The sequence below is a fragment of the Staurois parvus genome, unplaced genomic scaffold (assembly GCF_062004578.1).
Source record: "Staurois parvus isolate SC_StPar_1 unplaced genomic scaffold, SC_StPar_1.0 ptg000723l, whole genome shotgun sequence".
NCBI lineage: Eukaryota > Metazoa > Chordata > Amphibia > Anura > Ranidae > Staurois > Staurois parvus.
The window spans coordinates 1,888,197-1,906,757 of NW_028318519.1; the positions used below are offsets into that span (position 1 = coordinate 1,888,197).

General features: G+C 47.5%; 1 protein-coding gene across 1 annotated transcript in view; it reads left to right on the forward strand.

Moving 5' to 3' along the window:
- Positions 1–18,561, forward strand: part of CHRNA2 (cholinergic receptor nicotinic alpha 2 subunit) — a 194,261-nt gene that overhangs the window by 120,598 nt on the left and 55,102 nt on the right. Inside the window, exon 4 of the mRNA XM_089653872.1 lies at positions 6,404–6,448. Coding sequence (XP_089509998.1) covers positions 6,404–6,448 — 45 coding nt within the window. The remainder of the gene's footprint in view (positions 1–6,403; positions 6,449–18,561) is intronic.

The following is an 18,561-nucleotide window of genomic DNA, read 5'->3' on the forward strand; positions in this document are numbered from 1 at the left end:
CACATCCCAGATTACCACCAGGGACACCAGACTGCACACTGGCCCAGCGCTGTCACATTCACACATTGTATTTTTTTCTCTATAGGCTACTTATAAAAACATATCCTAGCACAGCTGTCCTGAGTAATCCCCATAATGTGCCTTTATTTCCTATGATCATCAGCTCCCTCTAGTGGCCATAATGCAGAATGTCTCTTTGAAATACCTCAATCAGGAAAATACTGCTTTATGGCCACTGGATGGAGCTAAAAAATTAGAGGCAAAATCATATTAGACCTAGAATGTCTATGACTTTTTTATTTTTTTATTTATTTTGTAAAATAGACCCTTAGGTGTGTAACAAGTCATTATAAAGACACGAATTTCAGTAGTTAAACCCCCTCAGTCCAGATAATGGATAATGTCATAATAATAATAAAAATAATAATAATACTAATAATAATATTATAGTAATAATAATATAATAATAATTATTATAATAATAATAATAATAATAACAATAATACAAATAATAAAATAATAATTAGAAGAATATAATATAATAATAATAATAATACTATAACTATAATAGGATTCTCCCGTCCTTCCCATCTCTTGGCCTTTGCTTGGCAACTCGAAGTCTAAGCTCCCAGCTAACACCCCTGGACACCCAGCACCCAGCTACCGGGTACCCAGCTACCACCCCTGGACACCCAGCACCCAGCTACCGGGCACCCAGCTACCACCTCTGGTCACCCAACACCCGGACCACCCAGCGAATCGAGACGTCGCCCAGCGAATCTCCCAGACCCGGACCACCCAGCGAATCTCCAGTCACCGAGCCGCCAGCATCACCAGACACCTTGCCTGCCAACGCCCCCCAACATCGCACCCTACGTCCCCTCCACTCGCCGATCCACCAGACCCACTGATGCCCCCTCGGACGCCAGCATACTGCACCCGCAGATTGCAGCCAGCCAGCTGCTGGACTCTACTCCCACTCTCCCCCTACAGAAGGACTCTAGTGGACTCCTCCACGGTGATATAGACTCTCCACATCACCTCGCCCTGACCCGTATCCCTTCACCTCCCCTGTCCCGAACAGCACTGCACTCACCCCAGCATGCCACCTGCACTTCTCCTCCTCGTTTTCCTCTCCTCCATCCCAAAAATCACCTCCCTCTACCCGCCCACCCCCCCAAAACAGCTCTACATTGCCCCTTCACTTCTGCCCTCTCCCCACTACGGCACTCACCACCTCCTCCTGGTACTCCACTCCCCGGTCGACCCACGTGCCACCACTACCAGACCCACACGCTCCTGCACCTCCCATTCCCATGCCACCCTCCTCACCCTTCTCCTTCTCCTATCCGCTGGGGACATCTCCCCGAACCCTGGCCCCTCACCACCTCTCCCCCCCTCCAGGGACCCCCCTGCTCCCGCCAGCCGCCGCAACCCCCTCAACCTCATACCTGTGCACCTCCTCCCCACATCCATCCCCCCTCTCTCGGTTGCACTTCTGAACGCCCGCTCGGTTTGCAACAAACTAACTGCCATCCATGACCTCTTTATCTCCCGCTCCCTCAACCTCCTAGCCATCACCGAAACCTGGGTACAGGCCACCGACTCTACCTCCCCTGCGGCACTCTCTCATGGAGGTCTCATCTGGTCCCATTCACCAAGACTGGGTGGTCACAAAGGTGGTGGTGTCGGCCTGCTCCTATCACCGCTGAGCACCTTCCAGGTCCTCCCTAACCCCCCCTCCCTAACCTTCTCCTCCTTCGAGGCTCACTGCATCCGGCTCTTCTCACCCACCCCCTTAAGGATCGCAGTGATCTACAGGCCCCCCGGATCCATAGCCCGCTTCCTGGATGACTTCGCCGCCTGGCTTCCCTTCTTCCTCTCCTCTGAGCTACCGACCATCATCCTCGGGGACTTCAACATCCCCATCAACGACCACACCCCAGCTACCTCTCAACTCCTCCACCTAACCACCTCCTTCGCGCTCACACAACACACTCAATCCTCCACCCACATCAATGGGAACACCCTGGACCTCGTCTTCTCCCACCTCTGTACCCTTAACCACTTCACTAACACCCCCTTCCCTCTCTCCGACCACCACCTCCTCACGTTCTCCATCTCCCCTTCCCCTAACTCCCCCCCCCCAGTGCGCCAAACCATCACCAGCCGCAACCTCCGCAACCTGCACCCGGCCCCCCTCCACTCGGCTGCCGACCGCTTGCACGACAGCATCCTTCCACTGTCATGTCCTGACCTAGCCACCACCGCGTACAACGACTCACTATCAGCCACCCTAGACTCTCTGGCACCCCTAACCACACGCAACATCAAACCCAGACCGCTCCAACCATGGCAGAATGACCACACTAAATGCCTCAAACGTCGCAGTCGTGCGCTGGAGAGACTATGGCGCAAAACCAGGTCCCCTCATGCATTCTCCCTCTACAAATCTGCCTTCCTCACCTACACCTCCTCCCTCCACGCCGCCAAGCAGGCCTACTTCGTTGACCTGATCAACACCCTCTCAAACTGCCCTCGCCGACTCTTCTCCACCTTCAACTCCCTGCTCTCTCCCCCCCCCTCCTCCACTCAGTACCTCACTTACCGCCCACGAGATTGCCACTCATCTCCATAGCAAGATTGACGCAATCCGCAAGGACATAGTCAACTTGCAGTCTACCTCCCCATCTAGCCTCCCCCCTTCCATCACCCTCTCATCTCTCCCCTCCTCTGACCTTGCAACGGCACTGCCCCCCACCACACCCAAGGCCCTGCCTACCGTAACCCCCCCATCACTGCACTCCTTCAGCCCTACTACCACTGAGGAAGTCACCAGAGTCTTCTCAGAAGCCCGCCTCACTACCTGCCCCCTGGACCCTATCCCCTCTCAACTCCTCCGGTCACCCCCCTCTTCCCTCATCCGCTCCCTTACCCACATCTTCAATCTCTCCCTCGCTACTGGCGTCTTCCCCTCCCCCCTAAAACATGCGCACATCACCCCCATACTCAAAAAGCCCTCCCTGGACCCCACTGACCTCAACAACCTCAGACCAATTTCCCTGCTGCCACTCATGTCCAAGCTCCTTGAGCGCTTGGTCTACGATCGCCTAAGCGCCCACCTAACTGACAACAACCTCCTTGACCCACTACAGTCCGGCTTCCGTCCCCTACACTCCACCGAAACTGCCCTCCTCAAAATCACCAACGATCTACTAACCGCCAAAGCCAAAGGCGACTACTCTGTCCTCCTCCTCCTAGACCTCTCTGCGGCTTTTGACACAGTCGACCACCCCCTCCTCCTTAATAAACTACTCTCCCTTGGCATCAGAGACACCGCTCTCTCTTGGTTCTCGTCCTATCTATCCCAACGCTCCTTCAGCGTTTCCTACAACGGCGCCACCTCCTCTTCCCTCCCCCTCTCTGTTGGGGTCCCCCAGGGCTCTGTCCTTGGACCCCTTCTCTTCTCCATCTACACCTCCTCCCTTGGCAAACTCATACACTCCCACGGCTTCAACTACCACCTCTATGCTGATGATACTCAAATCTACCTATCCACCCCTCACCTCACCCCCACATTCTCCGCCCGCATCACTCACCTCCTAAACGACATCTCTGACTGGATGTCGCTCCATTTCCTCAAACTCAACCTCTCCAAAACCGAGCTTCTCGTCTTTCCCCCTTCCCGTGCCCCCCCCCCCATCCTTTCCATCACTACCAACAACACCACCATCAATCCCGCCCAGCAAGCCAAAGTCCTTGGCGTCATTCTGGACTCAAACCTTTCCTTCCAACCTCATGTCAAATCTCTCACAAACACATGCAGGCTCCACCTTCGCAACATCGCCAAAATACGCTCCTTCCTTACCCCAGACACCACTAAACTACTCGTTCACTCCCTGATTATCTCACGCCTTGACTACTGCAACTCCCTCCTCATCGGCCTACCCCAGTGCAGGCTCTCCCCGCTTCAGACCATCCTGAACTCAGCTGCCAGACTCATCCACCTCACCAGCCGCTCCACCTCTGCCACCCCCCTCTGTCTCTCCCTCCACTGGCTCCCCATTGCCCAATGCATCAAATTCAAACTGCTCACTCTGACCTATAAAGCCATTCACAACACTGCCCCTAACTACCTCACCAACCTGATCCCCAAGTACCACCCTACCCGTACCCTTCGCTCTTCACAGGACCTCCTTCTATCTTGCTCCCTGGTCTCCTCCTCCCACGCACGACTGCAAGACTTCTCCAGGTCCTCCCCCATCCTCTGGAACTCACTACCCCAATCCATCAGACTGTCACCTTCCCTCCTCACCTTCAGGCGCTCCCTGAAAACCCACCTCTTCAGGGAAGCCTACCCCACCCTCACCTAACAGCCGCTGCCCTTCCCTCCTCCTACCACTCCATCCCCCACAGCCATTTCCTCCTGTACCTCTACCCCCTCCCTCCTAGATTGTAAGCTCGAAAGAGTAGGGCCCTCTTACCCCTTGTGTGCTGTTTGATGTTACTGTACTGTTTCATGTATTGTCCCCCCTCTATTGTACAGCGCTGAGCAAACCCTTTGGCGCTATATAAACTCGATAAATAAATAAATAAATAAATAAATAATAATAATAATAACAATAATAATATTAATAAAATAATAATTAGAAGAAGAATATAATATAATATAATACTATAATAATAATAATAATAATAATAACAATAATAACAATAATAATAATAATAAAATAATAATTAGAAGAATATAATATAATAATAATACTATAATAATAATAATAATAATAATGGATAATAGTCAGGTTCATGTATTTCATTTTGTTATTCGGAAAAAAAAAATCAGAACACTAATTCTACAAAATCACAGTACTGGACAATCAAATTATTATTATTTTTTTCTCCTCCACCGAACGATGAATCCATTGTCCACCGACTGTCTGCTTATCCTGCCAATTCCAGCAATGTTAATGGACACTTGTTACATTGTAACAAAGGAATCCAGAGTTCCGCTGTTGCTAGGTTACCATCCTCTTTGCAACTGTCACTCTCTGATCTGCCTACTGCTAGGAAAGTAACTTCCTCCCAAGGATCCACACACATTAAGAAAAGTAATAAATAATGACCGGGTACTAATATTGCCTCCTCAGCTCAGCACACGCTTGGCTGGACCCTGAGTACAAATCAACAGATATAATAAATATTCAAGCCGCCTTTTCCATCTTTTCATTTTACAGCTATAAATATTAATATGGTCCCCCCCCCCCCCCGGCTGGCTAAAGGATTTTGTTATTTATTGATGTCGCCGGGCGCACCCAGCGGGGTAATGAGATATTTGGTTGGGGATCCTCAATTTGTAGATAAGTCATTCTTTTTTTTTTTTGCCGTCTGCCTGGCTCAAGTCATTAAATGGGCTCCCTATTTTTATTTCCATCACACTCTTCCTCCTCACTGTAAATGAAAAAAAAAAGCTTTCAACCTGCTGGAATCGGCAAAAAAAAAAAAAAAGAAAAGAAAAAAAATTTGGATCTCACAAAGCCCGGCTCCAAGTACAATTACCAGGGTGCCTTAAACATAAATAAGGCTGGGGTCTGGCGGAAGGAGAGCGGGCCGGCTGACGAGGACGATAAGGCAGCGGTGGTACAAGGAGAGGCGTGAGATGTGCGAGGACGCGCTGTGCTCCTGCTGAGTCCAACCTGATTATCGCCGATTTCAATTCAGATAGACTTCTTCGCTCTTAGATTTATATTTATTTTCAGATGACTAATTTATTTCTTCTATTTTTTAATGTTGCTTATTTTCAAATGACTAGTGATTTTTTTATGTTTTTTTTTTTTAATTTTCAGATCACTACTGTATTTTTCTATTTTTTAATTTTCTTTATTTTCAAATGACTAATGTATTTTTTATGTTTTTTATTTATTTTCAGATGACCTATGTATTTTTTTATTTTTTCATTGTTTAAATGTTTTTTATTTATTTTCAGATGACTAATGTATTTTTGATATATCTATTTTTTTATGTTTCTTTTATTATTTTCAGATGGCTAATGTATTTTGTCAAATTTATTTTTTGTTTTTATTTATTTTCAGATGTGTTTTTTTTCATTTTTTAAAAAATAAATTTTCAGATGACTAGTGTATTTTTTTATTTATTTTTTCAGTTTTTATTATTTGTATTTATTTTCAGATGACTAATGTATTTTTCATTTTTTTTTTTCTATATTTCTACTTTTTTATGGGTTTTTTTATTATTTTCAAATGATCAGTATATTACCATTTTTATATATTTTTTATTTATTTTGCGATGACTAGTGTTTTCTCTATTTTTTTTAATTTATTTTCAGATGATTAATTTGTTTTTTTTTCTATATTTCTATGTTGTAATGTTGCTTATTTTTTTGCAGGATGAAAAAAACCAAATGATGACAACGAATGTGTGGCTAAAACAGGTAGGCCAAAAAAAATTATAAATTCTATATTTTTTTTAAATTTTTTAAATCAAAACAAATATATATATATATATATATATATATATATTCCTAGATTGTAAGCTCCGAGGATCAGGCCCTCCTAACCCTCTTGTATTGAACTGTATTGTTGCTGTATTGTCTCCCTTTATATTGTAAAGTGCTGAGCAAACTGTTGGCGCTATATATATCCTGTATAATAATAATAATATAAATATATATATACAGAGAAAGACATTGTACATATAAAATAATAAATTAGGGGTTGATTTATAATGAATTGCCATAGCTATTCCCCCAGAAAAGTGTTGTTCGGCACAAATCTGGCAAAAGAACAAATGTGAACAGAATATATTATGCGCTGTTGTAATTCTTTGGTTTAAAACAGAAAATACCATCTGTGGCCACTAGATGGAGCTAAGGAATATAGGAAATGCTTATGATACTTTACTCCATCTAGTGGCCAAATGCTGTATTTTCTCTTTTCAATCAGTGATTAACATTCGACTAACACAAGACATAGCCCGCTTACGTTTGTTTTTTTTTGCCCCACTTGCGCAGAACGAATGTACATACACTTTTGCTGGGTGAAGGACTTTGCAAATTCCTACCCCTGTGTCTTCCAGTATTTGATGCATTGTGTTTGTATAGGTTGGGGGGGGTTCAGCCTGAATGCCCCTTGGGTGATTCAAGAAGGATTACCATTTAAATATGATGTCAAGCCCAGGGGTGGACTGACAACTCATGGGGCCCCCGGGCAATAGGGGATCATGGGGCCCCTGTGTCCTCACTCACACTGAAACCACACCCAAAAAAGCCTATGAAAGGTACCAAGGGGCATCTCATGGGGCCCCCTACTGACCCCGAACCCTCGGGCAGTGCCCAAGTTCCCAAATGGTCAGTCCGCCCCTGGTCAAGCCTTCCCTTGAGGCTTGCTGAAAGACAGCCAGTGTCATCTAAACCTTTCCTCCCCAGCCTGACTGTCCCACGCCCTTCTCTTCTACTCATTGGATTTTAGTTCTTTCAATCATGGAGGCTCAGCATGACATGTGCGCATCACCTAGGGCAGGGGTAGGCAACCTGTGGCTCCCTAGCTGTTGTGGAACTACATTTCCCATGAGGCATTGCAATGATTACAAAACTGACAGTTACAGCTATGACTTGCAGAGGCATGATGGAACTTGTAGTCCTGCGGCTCTCGGGTTGCCTTCCCCTGACCTAGGGTGTCTAGGGACACCCCCTCCTCCAATCCGCACATGCAGATATTTTGGTATTTATACCCCCAGTGCAGGGGCGAACTGACAACTCATGGGGCCCCCGGGCAATAGGGGATCATGGGGCCCCTGTGTGCTTGCCCAAACTCAAAAAAGCCTATGAAAAAGGTACCAGGGGCATCTCATGGGGCCCCCTACTGACCCTGGGCCCTCGGGCAGTGCCCAAGCTTCCAAATGGTCAGTCCGCCCCTGCCCCAGTTGATTTCACAGACGCAGTGCCCACCAAACGCAACCCAATCAAGGGAATGGGGCTGCTCTGCCTGCGGTTGTGGTGTACTAGTGCAGGGTTCAAGGGGTTAAAGCAGGTGATATAACACCTCAATGCCTGCAAAATGCCCTTTGAAGAGCGATCTGTATGTGCATTGCTCTTCACGGACCAAAGCGAGTGTTAGCAAGCCCTTACGAAACAACAGGGCAGAGCTCTGCTTTTTAACTCTGGCTGTAGGTTTTGACAGGCAGATCTGCTTGCCCAGCTCACCCATTGAGATCAGTGGGGGCCGCAACGCAACCCCAAGCCAAACGCTTGACTCCCAGTTGTGGCGCAGTCCTACTGTGTTCGGCAATTTAAAAAAAATACAAAAAGAAGCAGGGATCAGGATTCTGTAGAAGAGTCTCCTGCCAGCTGCTGCTTTACCGCCTTCTGAAAAGCGATCCACGATCGTGGATCACTTTTCAGAGGGTGTTAAGTATTGCATTCATTGTGAAAGAGCCCTAACACTTGCAGGTCATGTCCCTCCCCCAGCCTGTGATTGGACAGTGAATGGAGCAGCAGCAGACTGATGAGGTCATCTTTTTGTCACTCTGCTCTCTCCTCCAGGCAGGGGCGGACTGACCATTTGGAGGGCCCGGGGTCACTAGGGGGCCCCATGAGATGCCCCTGGTACCTTTTTCATAGGTTTTTTTGAGTTTGGCCAAGGACACAGGGGCCCCATGATCCCCTATTGCCCGGGGGCCCCATGAGTTGTCAGTCGGCCCCTGCCTCCAGGATACCCCTTATTAGCACAGGAGCACTGCAACACAAATGATTGGCTGCTTGTGCTTCTCCCCTCCCCCCCCCTTCCAGTCTGAGCTCTGCTGTGCAAGAATAGCAAGAGGCTGATACCAAATCACATTCAGGTTCTTACATTTCAAAAACCACATTGAATGATGTGTTCATGGATACAAAGCTGCATTGGTTTGTGTCCTTTATATCTGCATGGACTGAGGTTTGTCAACTTTGCTGCAAAGTAAGGAAACACCGAAGAGGAGTAGTGACACCATACAGGAGTAGTGACACCAGATAGGAGTAGTGACACCATACAGGAGTAGTGACACCAGATAGGAGTAGTGACACCAGATAGGAGTAGTGACGCCAAAGAGGAGTAGTGACACCAAGGAAGTGTAGTGACACCAGGGGCGGGCTGACCATTTGAGCACTAGGGCACTGCCCGAGGGCCCCGGGTCAGTAGGGGGCCCCATGAAATGCCCCTGGTACCCTTTATAGGCTTTTTTGGGTGTGCTTTGAGTGTGGATCAGGACACAGGGGCCCCATGATCCCCTATTGCCGGGGTCCCATGATTTGTCAGTCCTCCCCTGAGTGACACCAAGGAGGTGTAGTGACACCAACAAGAAGTAGTGACACCAGATAGCAGTAGTGATGCCAAACAGAAGTAGTGATGCCAACGAGAAGTAGTGATGCCAACAAGAAGTAGTGACACCAAAGAGATATAGTGACACGAAAGAGGAGTAGTGACACCAAACAGCAGTGACACCAAAGAGTAGTGACACCAATGAGAAGTAGTGACACCAGACAGGAGTGGTGACGCCAAAGAGAAGTAGTGATGACAAACAGGAGTAGTGACACCAAACGCCAAAGAGGAGTAGTGACACCAAAGAGTAGTGACACTATAGAGATGTAGTACCACCAAATAGTAGTTACACCAAACAGTAGTGACACCAATGAGAAGTAGTGACACCAGACAAGAGTAGTGATGCAAAAGAGGAGTAGTGATGCCAAAGAGAAGTAGTGACACCAAAGAGATGTAGTGACACCAAAATGTAGTGACACCAAAGATTAGTGACCCCAATGAGAAGTAGTGACACCAGACAGGAGTAGTGACGCCAAAGAGAAGTAGTGACGACAAACAGGAGTAGTGACACCAAACGCCAAAGAGGAGTAGTGACACCAAAGAGTAGAGACACTATAGAGATGTAGTACCACCAAATAGTAGTGACACCAAACAGTAGTGACACCACTGAGAAGTAGTGACACCAGACAAGAGTAGTGATGCAAAAGAGGAGTAGTGATGCCAACGAGAAGTAGTAACCCCAAAGAGACGTAGTGACACCAAAGAGACGTAGTGACACCAAAGAGATGTAGTAACACCAAAGAGTAGTGACACTATAGAGACGTAGTACCACCAAATAGTAGTGACACCAAACAGTAGTGACACCACTGAGAAGTAGTGACACCAGACAAGAGTAGTGATGCAAAAGAGGAGTAGTGATGCCAACGAGAAGTAGTAACCCCAAAGAGACGTAGTGACACCAAAGAGATGTAGTAACACCAAACAGTAGTGACATTAATGAGAAGTAGTGACACCAGACAGGAGTAGTGATGCCAAAGAGGAGTAGTGATGCCAACAAGAAGTAGAAACGCCAAAGAGCAGTAGTGTCACCAAAAAGATAAAGTGACACCAAAAAGTAGTGACAACAAAAACTAGTGACACCAATGAGAAGTAGTGACACCAGACAGGACTAGTGACACCAGAGAAGTAGTGACACCAAACAAGAGTATTGACACCAGACAGGAGTAGTGACACCAAAGAGGAGCAGTTATACGTTACCTAAGGCAGATTTTCTGTAACAGTCCTTGTCTCTGGTGGGCTGAGGCGTGCTTTATGTGAACACTGTTGAAGGCACCATGATTCATCTGATACATTTGGTATATGTAGTCAGCAGTGACAGGTCTACAAATATAGGATACTGAACGTATACAAAAACACCAATAAACGGTGGCACATTCTTGGATCTCCTCTATGATGCTTTAGCATGGCTGCAGTATTTTCTGGAAAGCATAGACAGTCCTGTACTTGCTACTAAGAGTTAACTGTCTCTAGCTGCTCCATACAAACTGATATTCAGGAAATTTCAATCTGCTTCTGGCGGGAAAAAAAATCAGCCTCACCGTTTTTCCTGCTGTTATCTATCAGGCTAAAGTATAATCTACTTATGTTTTGCCTTCCCTGGTTCCTCATTTCCCACCTCATCAACATGCTAATGACATTTTCCGTTATCATACCTTATTTTAGAACCAGTGATATCATCACTGGGTCTCTGTGCTTGTCTATGCCGTCAGATCACGGCTAGAGGGAAGGGCTGCTTCTTGAAAACAGAAGACCACCCTGGGTAATGCCGACATGTGATACTGATCCTCCATGACTGAAAGAACTGAAATACAATGAATGGAAGGTACAGGCCAGAGGCAGTCAGGCTGCGGAGGAAAGCGCTAGATGATGCTGAACGTCCTCCATTCAGGAAATGAGGTGGAGCTCTATCTGACTTGCTAATGCACATGGTGAGAAGCTCACAGTGTGCAGTCAAATCAGAGAAAGCCGTTTCAGTCCAGGAGAGGAGCCGGTACAACTGTGCAAGAGTGAAGGAGGACAGATTTAAAGTGACCCTGTAATGATCATAAGGTGGGCTTGTCGCTATAATTAGAGGAAAATGTATCTCCTTCATGCCATGAATAAAAAAAATGTGCCTTGGCTCAGGGGTGGACTGACAACTCATGGGGCCCCCGGGCAATAGGGGATCATGGGGCCCCTGTGTCCTTGCCCAAACTCAAAAAAGCCTATGAAAAAGGTACCAGGGGCATCTCATGGGGCCCCCTACTGACCCTGGGCCCTCAGGCAGTGCCCGAGTTTCCAAATGGTCAGTCCGCCCCTGCCTTGGCTCCATCATCACCCATCCATGATGGCTTAAGTTTTTGGCTTCCAGGTACATTGTGGGTGATTCACACCAATAGAGACTGCAGAGGATCTACCACTGGCTGTAGTTGGTAAACTTGCACTGAAATTGGAAGATCAGTAAAATACAGCAAGCTAGGTGTATGTAAAAAACAAAAAATAAATAAATCTACCCTTTCTACATGTATAGTTACAGACTCCATACAGAAAATGTTTGAGTACGTTTCTGACATTCGTGCAAGCTGAGCAAAATGGGACATTATTATTTCTAATAGATTCATTCCTGCATCATCAGCTCCATCTAGTGGCCAAAATGTGGTATAGCTTTCTAAAATGTCTCCTTGAGAAAATATACTGCCTTTTGGCCACTAGATGGAGCCAATTATACAGGATCTCATGTTTTAGAAGAAATAAGGGAACATGTCATTCCTCCAGCAATAATGCTTCTGATATTGAGCCAATTAATGTTTTATAAATAGACCCATTAACCAGTTGTGGACACTGAACATACTACACTACAGTGGGAAAAATGCTCCTTACATTGGTGATCAGTGGGAAGAATGTTCCTTACATTGGTGATCAGTGGGAAGAATGTTCCTTACATTGGTGATCAGTGGGAAGAATGTTCCTTACATTGGTGATCAGTGGGAAGAATGTCCCTTACATTGGTGATCAGTGGGAAGAATGTCCCTTACATTGGTGATCAGTGGGAAGAATGTTCCTTACATTGGTGATCAGTGGGAAGAACGCTCCTTACATTGGTGATCAGTGGGAAGAATGTCCCTTACATTGGTGATCAGTGGGAAGAACGTTCCTTACATTGGTGATCAGTGGGAAGAATGTTCCTTACATTGGTGGTCAGTGGGAAGAATGTCCCTTACATTGGTGATCAGTGGGAAGAATGCTCCTTACATTGGTGATCAGTGGGAAGAATGTCCCTTACATTGGTGATCAGTGGGAAGAATGCTCCTTTTATTGGTGGCCAGTGGGAAGAATGTCCCTTACATTGGTGATCAGTGGGAAGAATGTCCCTTACATTGGTGATCAGTGGGAAGAATGTCCCTTACATTGGTGATCAGTGGGAAGAATGCTCCTTACATTGGTGATCAGTGGGAAGAATGCTCCTTACATTGGTGGTCAGTGGGAAGAATGTCCCTTACATTGGTGATCAGTGGGAAGAATGTCCCTTACATTGGTGATCAGTGGGAAGAATGCCCCTTACATTGGTGATCAGTGGGAAGAATGCTCCTTTCATTGGTGGCCAGTGGGAAGAATGTCCCTTACATTGGTGATCAGTGGGAAGAATGTCCCTTACATTGGTGATCAGTGGGAAGAATGTCCCTTACATTGGTGATCAGTGGGAAGAATGCCCCTTACATTGGTGATCAGTGGGAAGAATGCTCCTTACATTGGTGATCAGTGGGAAGAATGCTCCTTACATTGGTGGTCAGTGGGAAGAATGTCCCTTACATTGGTGATCAGTGGGAAGATTGTCCCTTACATTGGTGATCAGTGGGAAGAATGCTCCTTACATTGGTGGTCAGTGGGAAGAATGCTCCTTACATTGGTGGTCAGTGGGAAGAATGCTCCTTACATTGGTGATCAGTGGGAAGAATGTTCCTTACATTGGTGATCAGTGGGAAGAATGTCCCTTACATTGGTGATCAGTGGGAAGAATGTCCCTTACATTGGTGATCAGTGGGAAGAATGTTCCTTACATTGGTGATCAGTGGGAAGAATGTCCCTTACATTGGTGATCAGTGGGAAGAATGTCCCTTACATTGGTGATCAGTGGGAAGAATGTTCCTTACATTGGTGATCAGTGGGAAGAACGCTCCTTACATTGGTGATCAGTGGGAAGAATGTCCCTTACATTGGTGATCAGTGGGAAGAATGTTCCTTACATTGGTGATCAGTGGGAAGAATATCCCTTACATTGGTGATCAGTGGGAAGAATGTCCCTTACATTGGTGATCAGTGGGAAGAATGTTCCTTACATTGGTGATCAGGGGGAAGAATGTCCCTTACATTGGTGATCAGTGGGAAGAATGTCCCTTACATTGGTGATCAGGGGGAAGAATGTCCCTTACATTGGTGATCAGTGGGAAGAATGTTCCTTACATTGGTGATCAGTGGGAAGAATGTCCCTTACATTGGTGATCAGTGGGAAGAATGCTCCTTTCATTGGTGGCCAGTGGGAAGAATGTCCCTTACATTGGTGATCAGTGGGAAGAATGTCCCTTACATTGGTGATCAGTGGGAAGAATGCTCCTTACATTGGTGATCAGTGGGAAGAATGTTCCTTACATTGGTGATCAGTGGGAAGAATGTTCCTTACATTGGTGATCAGGGGGAAGAATGTCCCTTACATTGGTGATCAGTGGGAAGAATGTTCCTTACATTGGTGATCAGTGGGAAGAATGTCCCTTACATTGGTGATCAGTGGGAAGAATGCTCCTTTCATTGGTGGCCAGTGGGAAGAATGTCCCTTACATTGGTGATCAGTGGGAAGAATGTCCCTTACATTGGTGATCAGTGGGAAGAATGTCCCTTACATTGGTGATCAGTGGGAAGAATGTCCCTTACATTGGTGATCAGTGGGAAGAATGTCCCTTACATTGGTGATCAGTGGGAAGAATGCCCCTTACATTGGTGATCAGTGGGAAGAATGCTCCTTACATTGGTGATCAGTGGGAAGAATGCTCCTTACATTGGTGGTCAGTGGGAAGAATGTCCCTTACATTGGTGATCAGTGGGAAGATTGTCCCTTACATTGGTGATCAGTGGGAAGAATGCTCCTTACATTGGTGGTCAGTGGGAAGAATGCTCCTTACATTGGTGGTCAGTGGGAGAAGGAGGAGGACACACTGAAGGAGCTCTCCCTGAGAACCAGCGTTTTCAAGCCTGGGCCTTGCCTGCTAGCTTGGCCCAGGAACCATGCCTGATCCAGGGGGAGGCCCTGGGAGGGATTCCCCTGATGAGACCGGGCCTAGTGAGGAGGAGGAGGTGGAGGACCTGACTGTGGGTCCCAGCCCTGGTGAGGATGTCAATGTCTTCAGACAGAAGATTACTGATAGATTGGTGACTATTGGAAGAGCTGAGGAGAAACTTATTGTGTTAAAATCTGAACACAAATCCTTCAGAGCCAAATACTGCCAGGCCTGGAGTAAGAACAGATTGGGTATGAAGCCAGCGCTCCAGCACATGGAGGAGAAAGTAAAGAAACAATCTTTATTATTAGAAAAGCTGAAAGCTAGAAGTGGAGCATTTAAAGAAAAGTTTGATAATGAGAGGAGATTTGCCAGCCAGACATCAGTGAGCTCTGTGGATCAGCAGCCTCAGGTAATGGATGACCCGGCTCCATCTACATCAGCGTCTCTCCCCCCATGTCAGGCTGTGGAATCACCAGTGGCAACCAGCCAGGGGGTTGAGGGTGAATATGGAACCTTGAGGTTCATCCAGCACATGGAGTCACCCCTGAGAGCAGACAAGTTTGCATTCACTGATGACCCTGCAGAAGTCCCTGAGGATGGACAGAGGAGGTTCAGAGCAGCAAAGCCAAGACTGGTGGAGAGATCCCAGTACACCAACATGGCTGCTTCCAGCATGTCTGCCCCACCTGCTGCGGTGAGTACTGCGGATGAGGAGCTCTGCAAGCAGCCTGCTGTGGAGGAATCCTCAGCCAACCTGGAGGAAAAGTCCCTGGCAGAGAGGTCTCCAGACCATCAGGGGAATGTGGATGAACCTGCACCAAGCACCCCACAGATGGAAATTGTTGCTGCTGTTCCTGCTGAGACCAGTAGTCCCTCCAAAGGCAAGATGGCTGCCACCTGCAGAGAGACTGTTTCACCTGAGCTCCCAGGTGCTCCAGACCTGATTGATGCTGGTGGGGGAGGGGAGCAGCACACTGCACAACATGGAGAGCAAACAGCACACATGGATGTCTCACTTGTTGCTGTGTCTGAACATCGAATCCAGTCCTGGGCTGAGTGTCCTTTCTTGGAGCAAGAGATGACTGATGGAGCTTCTAGGGTTGCAGCAGTGAGTGCGGACATTGCTGTGAAGTCTATGACTATTGATACTGGTAAAGCAATGGATGTGTTGGTGGTGGGTGGAGGTGAAGGGGTTAACATTGCTGCTAAGACTAAAAATGACATTTCTCCCCCTGCTGAGCAGAGAGAGGATACACCATCCAATCCCGGATCTGTGCAATCGGTATCTGCTGGAGTTGCACCAGACGCTCCCAGACACACAAATATTTCTGCTGCTGGGAGGATTGGGGGGAGCTATGCCTCTGTTTTGGGGAGTCGCACCAAGGGGGGTGGGGGTAGTGTTGGGAATGCTAATGGTCACAATTTGGGGAGGTTTGGTGGTGGGATGGTTGGTGGGGTCAGGAGAAGGAATGTGGTACAGTTGAAGTGGGAGGGGGAAGGGAACCCACCAGTAAGGGGGAGGGTGGCGGAGTTGATTCTAGAGATGGGGTTTAAAGCCTGTGATGTGTTTGCATTGATCTGCCCAGTAGGCAGCTATGAATACGATTTGTCATTTGTAAAACCTGAAGGCCTGGACCTGTTTTGGGAAAGATATTGGAGGTGCAGGAGCCTTCAGCAGTGGAAAGGTTTGGTGGCAAAGGTTGTTTCCAGACAGCCTTTGATAAAATCGATGACAATCCTGGTCCGGAATGAATCCATACCAGAGGCTGATCTAGTAGTTTGGCTGCGCCGACATGGTGAGGTCCTCACCCCACTGCGGAAGGTCCTGGATGAGCATAGGATATGGACAGGGGCCTGGACGGTGTCAGTGCAATTGAGGGTGCTGGGCAATGTGGTTCAGCATCTTCCCTGCTCAGCCTTTCTGGGGAGAGATAGGCTGACCATTTTCTATCAAGGTCAGCCTAAAGTTTGTAACAAATGTGGAGAGAAAGGTCATTTTGCATCGTCCTGCACCATCAAGAAGTGCTCACTGTGCCAGGATTTTGGCCATTTGGCCAAAGAATGCACCGAGATTCGGTGTAATTTGTGCCAGCAGCTGGGTCATCCATACAGTCTGTGCCCAGAGGCACTACACAACCTGCCTGGACTGGAGGCTGAGCTGCAGAGGCTGGATAAAGAGGATGAGGCAGCTGATGCTAGGGAGGAAACTGTTGTTGCCCCTCCTGTGTCTGTTCCGTCTGTTGTGTCAGATTGTGTTTCCCCCAGTAATGTCACCCCTGAGTCTGTCCCTCCTGTTCCTATGGTACGTAGATCCTCCAGACTGGCGGAAGCTGCTGGGGGGGCTGGTTTAGTGGATCTTCCCTCTCGGCCTACTCCACCTCCGGTACCTGTCCCCCGTCAGCGCAAACGTGGTCAGGAGGTTGTGGGGGTGCCGGATGGGGGTGGAGCCGATGGGGCTCAGGGAGGGGTATCCATGTCCCATGTCTCACCTCCTGCTGGGGGGGATTCGGCTGATGAGGGGTGGGAGAGGGTGAAGGAGAAGAGGAAGAAGAAGAAGAGGAGGATGAGAAGAGCTGTCCTCTCTTCCTCAGAATCAGATCCAGGAGGGGTCCCTCTTGGCAATACTTTTTCAGGTTTGTCAGGTGATGAGATGGTATCTGATATATCCATTTCTCTATCATCTATGGATGAGGGGGAGTCACATACTCTGAAGAGAGCTGTTTCGGGTGATGAGAGTGTGGTAGAGGTTAAGAAACGACTACCCCAATCATCCTGATGGCAGTTCCCACTCTGTTAAAGGTGGCGACCATTAATGTCGCCAGCATTAAATCTGCAAGAGCTCGTGATACGGCCTTATTTTTGCTCAGCGAGTTTGATGCTGAGATTTTATTTTTGCAAGAGACCTGGCTCAATACATTAGCCGATGTCTATCTAGCAAAAAGGGAGTGGAGATGTGGTCCCTCCTTTTGGTCTCTTGCGGCTGAACCTTGCAGCGGAGTTGCGGTCCTTTTTAAAACCGATATGGTAACGTGCCGGCGGGTAATTGAGGTAGAAATGGGGAGATGCATGGTCTTAGACGTCTCTGTTAGGGGGCAGGACCTGCGCCTGATCAATATCTATGGACCACAGTCAAAATGGGGCAGGAAATGCCTCCTCACAAAGATCAAGCCCTTCCTTTTTACGTCCCAGCAGGTTGTCTTTGGAGGTGACTTTAACACCATAATTAGGCCTGAAGACAGGAGAGGCTCCATAGACAGGCTGGGTTATGATAGCGTTTTTCTCAGAGATTTGGTTAGACAGGCAGGCCTGGTAGATGTGCACATTAAGCACTGCCCTGGCGGCACGGGCTTCACATTTCAGAGAGGGAATAGTCAGAGCAGGATAGACAGGTTTTTTTTAAAGGAGAACTCTGCTTTCTCAGCTCCTGAGTTGAAGGCGGTGGAGTTCTCTGACCACTGTATGCTGTCTGTGACTCTGAATGCCTCGGACACTCCACCCAGGGGAAGGGGTGTCTGGAAACTGAATTCGGCTCTCCTGGAAGATGTAGAGGTAAGACAATCCTTTGAGGATTTTTTTCAGGCACAGGTTTCTATTCTGGACTTTTGCAGCAGTAAGTCAGAGTGGTGGGAGCTTGTGAAACAAAGGGCGATTGGACTTTTCAAGGCCATAAGTAAGAAGAAGCAGCTTGGTATGTATATTGCCTACCAGCATTTGCGGAGGAAGCTTGATCGTCTTGTCTCGTATGGAGGAGATCCAGGGGAGATCTCTGAAGTGAAACTTCTTCTTAGGAAGTGTCAATACGACCGGCATGCCTCCTTGGTTCTGGAGAGGGATTATGGGAAATATCACTCACCTGATCCTTACCAGAACTGTAAGCAAGGCATAGCAGTTAAGACGGTCATTGGCCTGAAAGACAGTACGGGTTCCCTGATAAAGTCCAG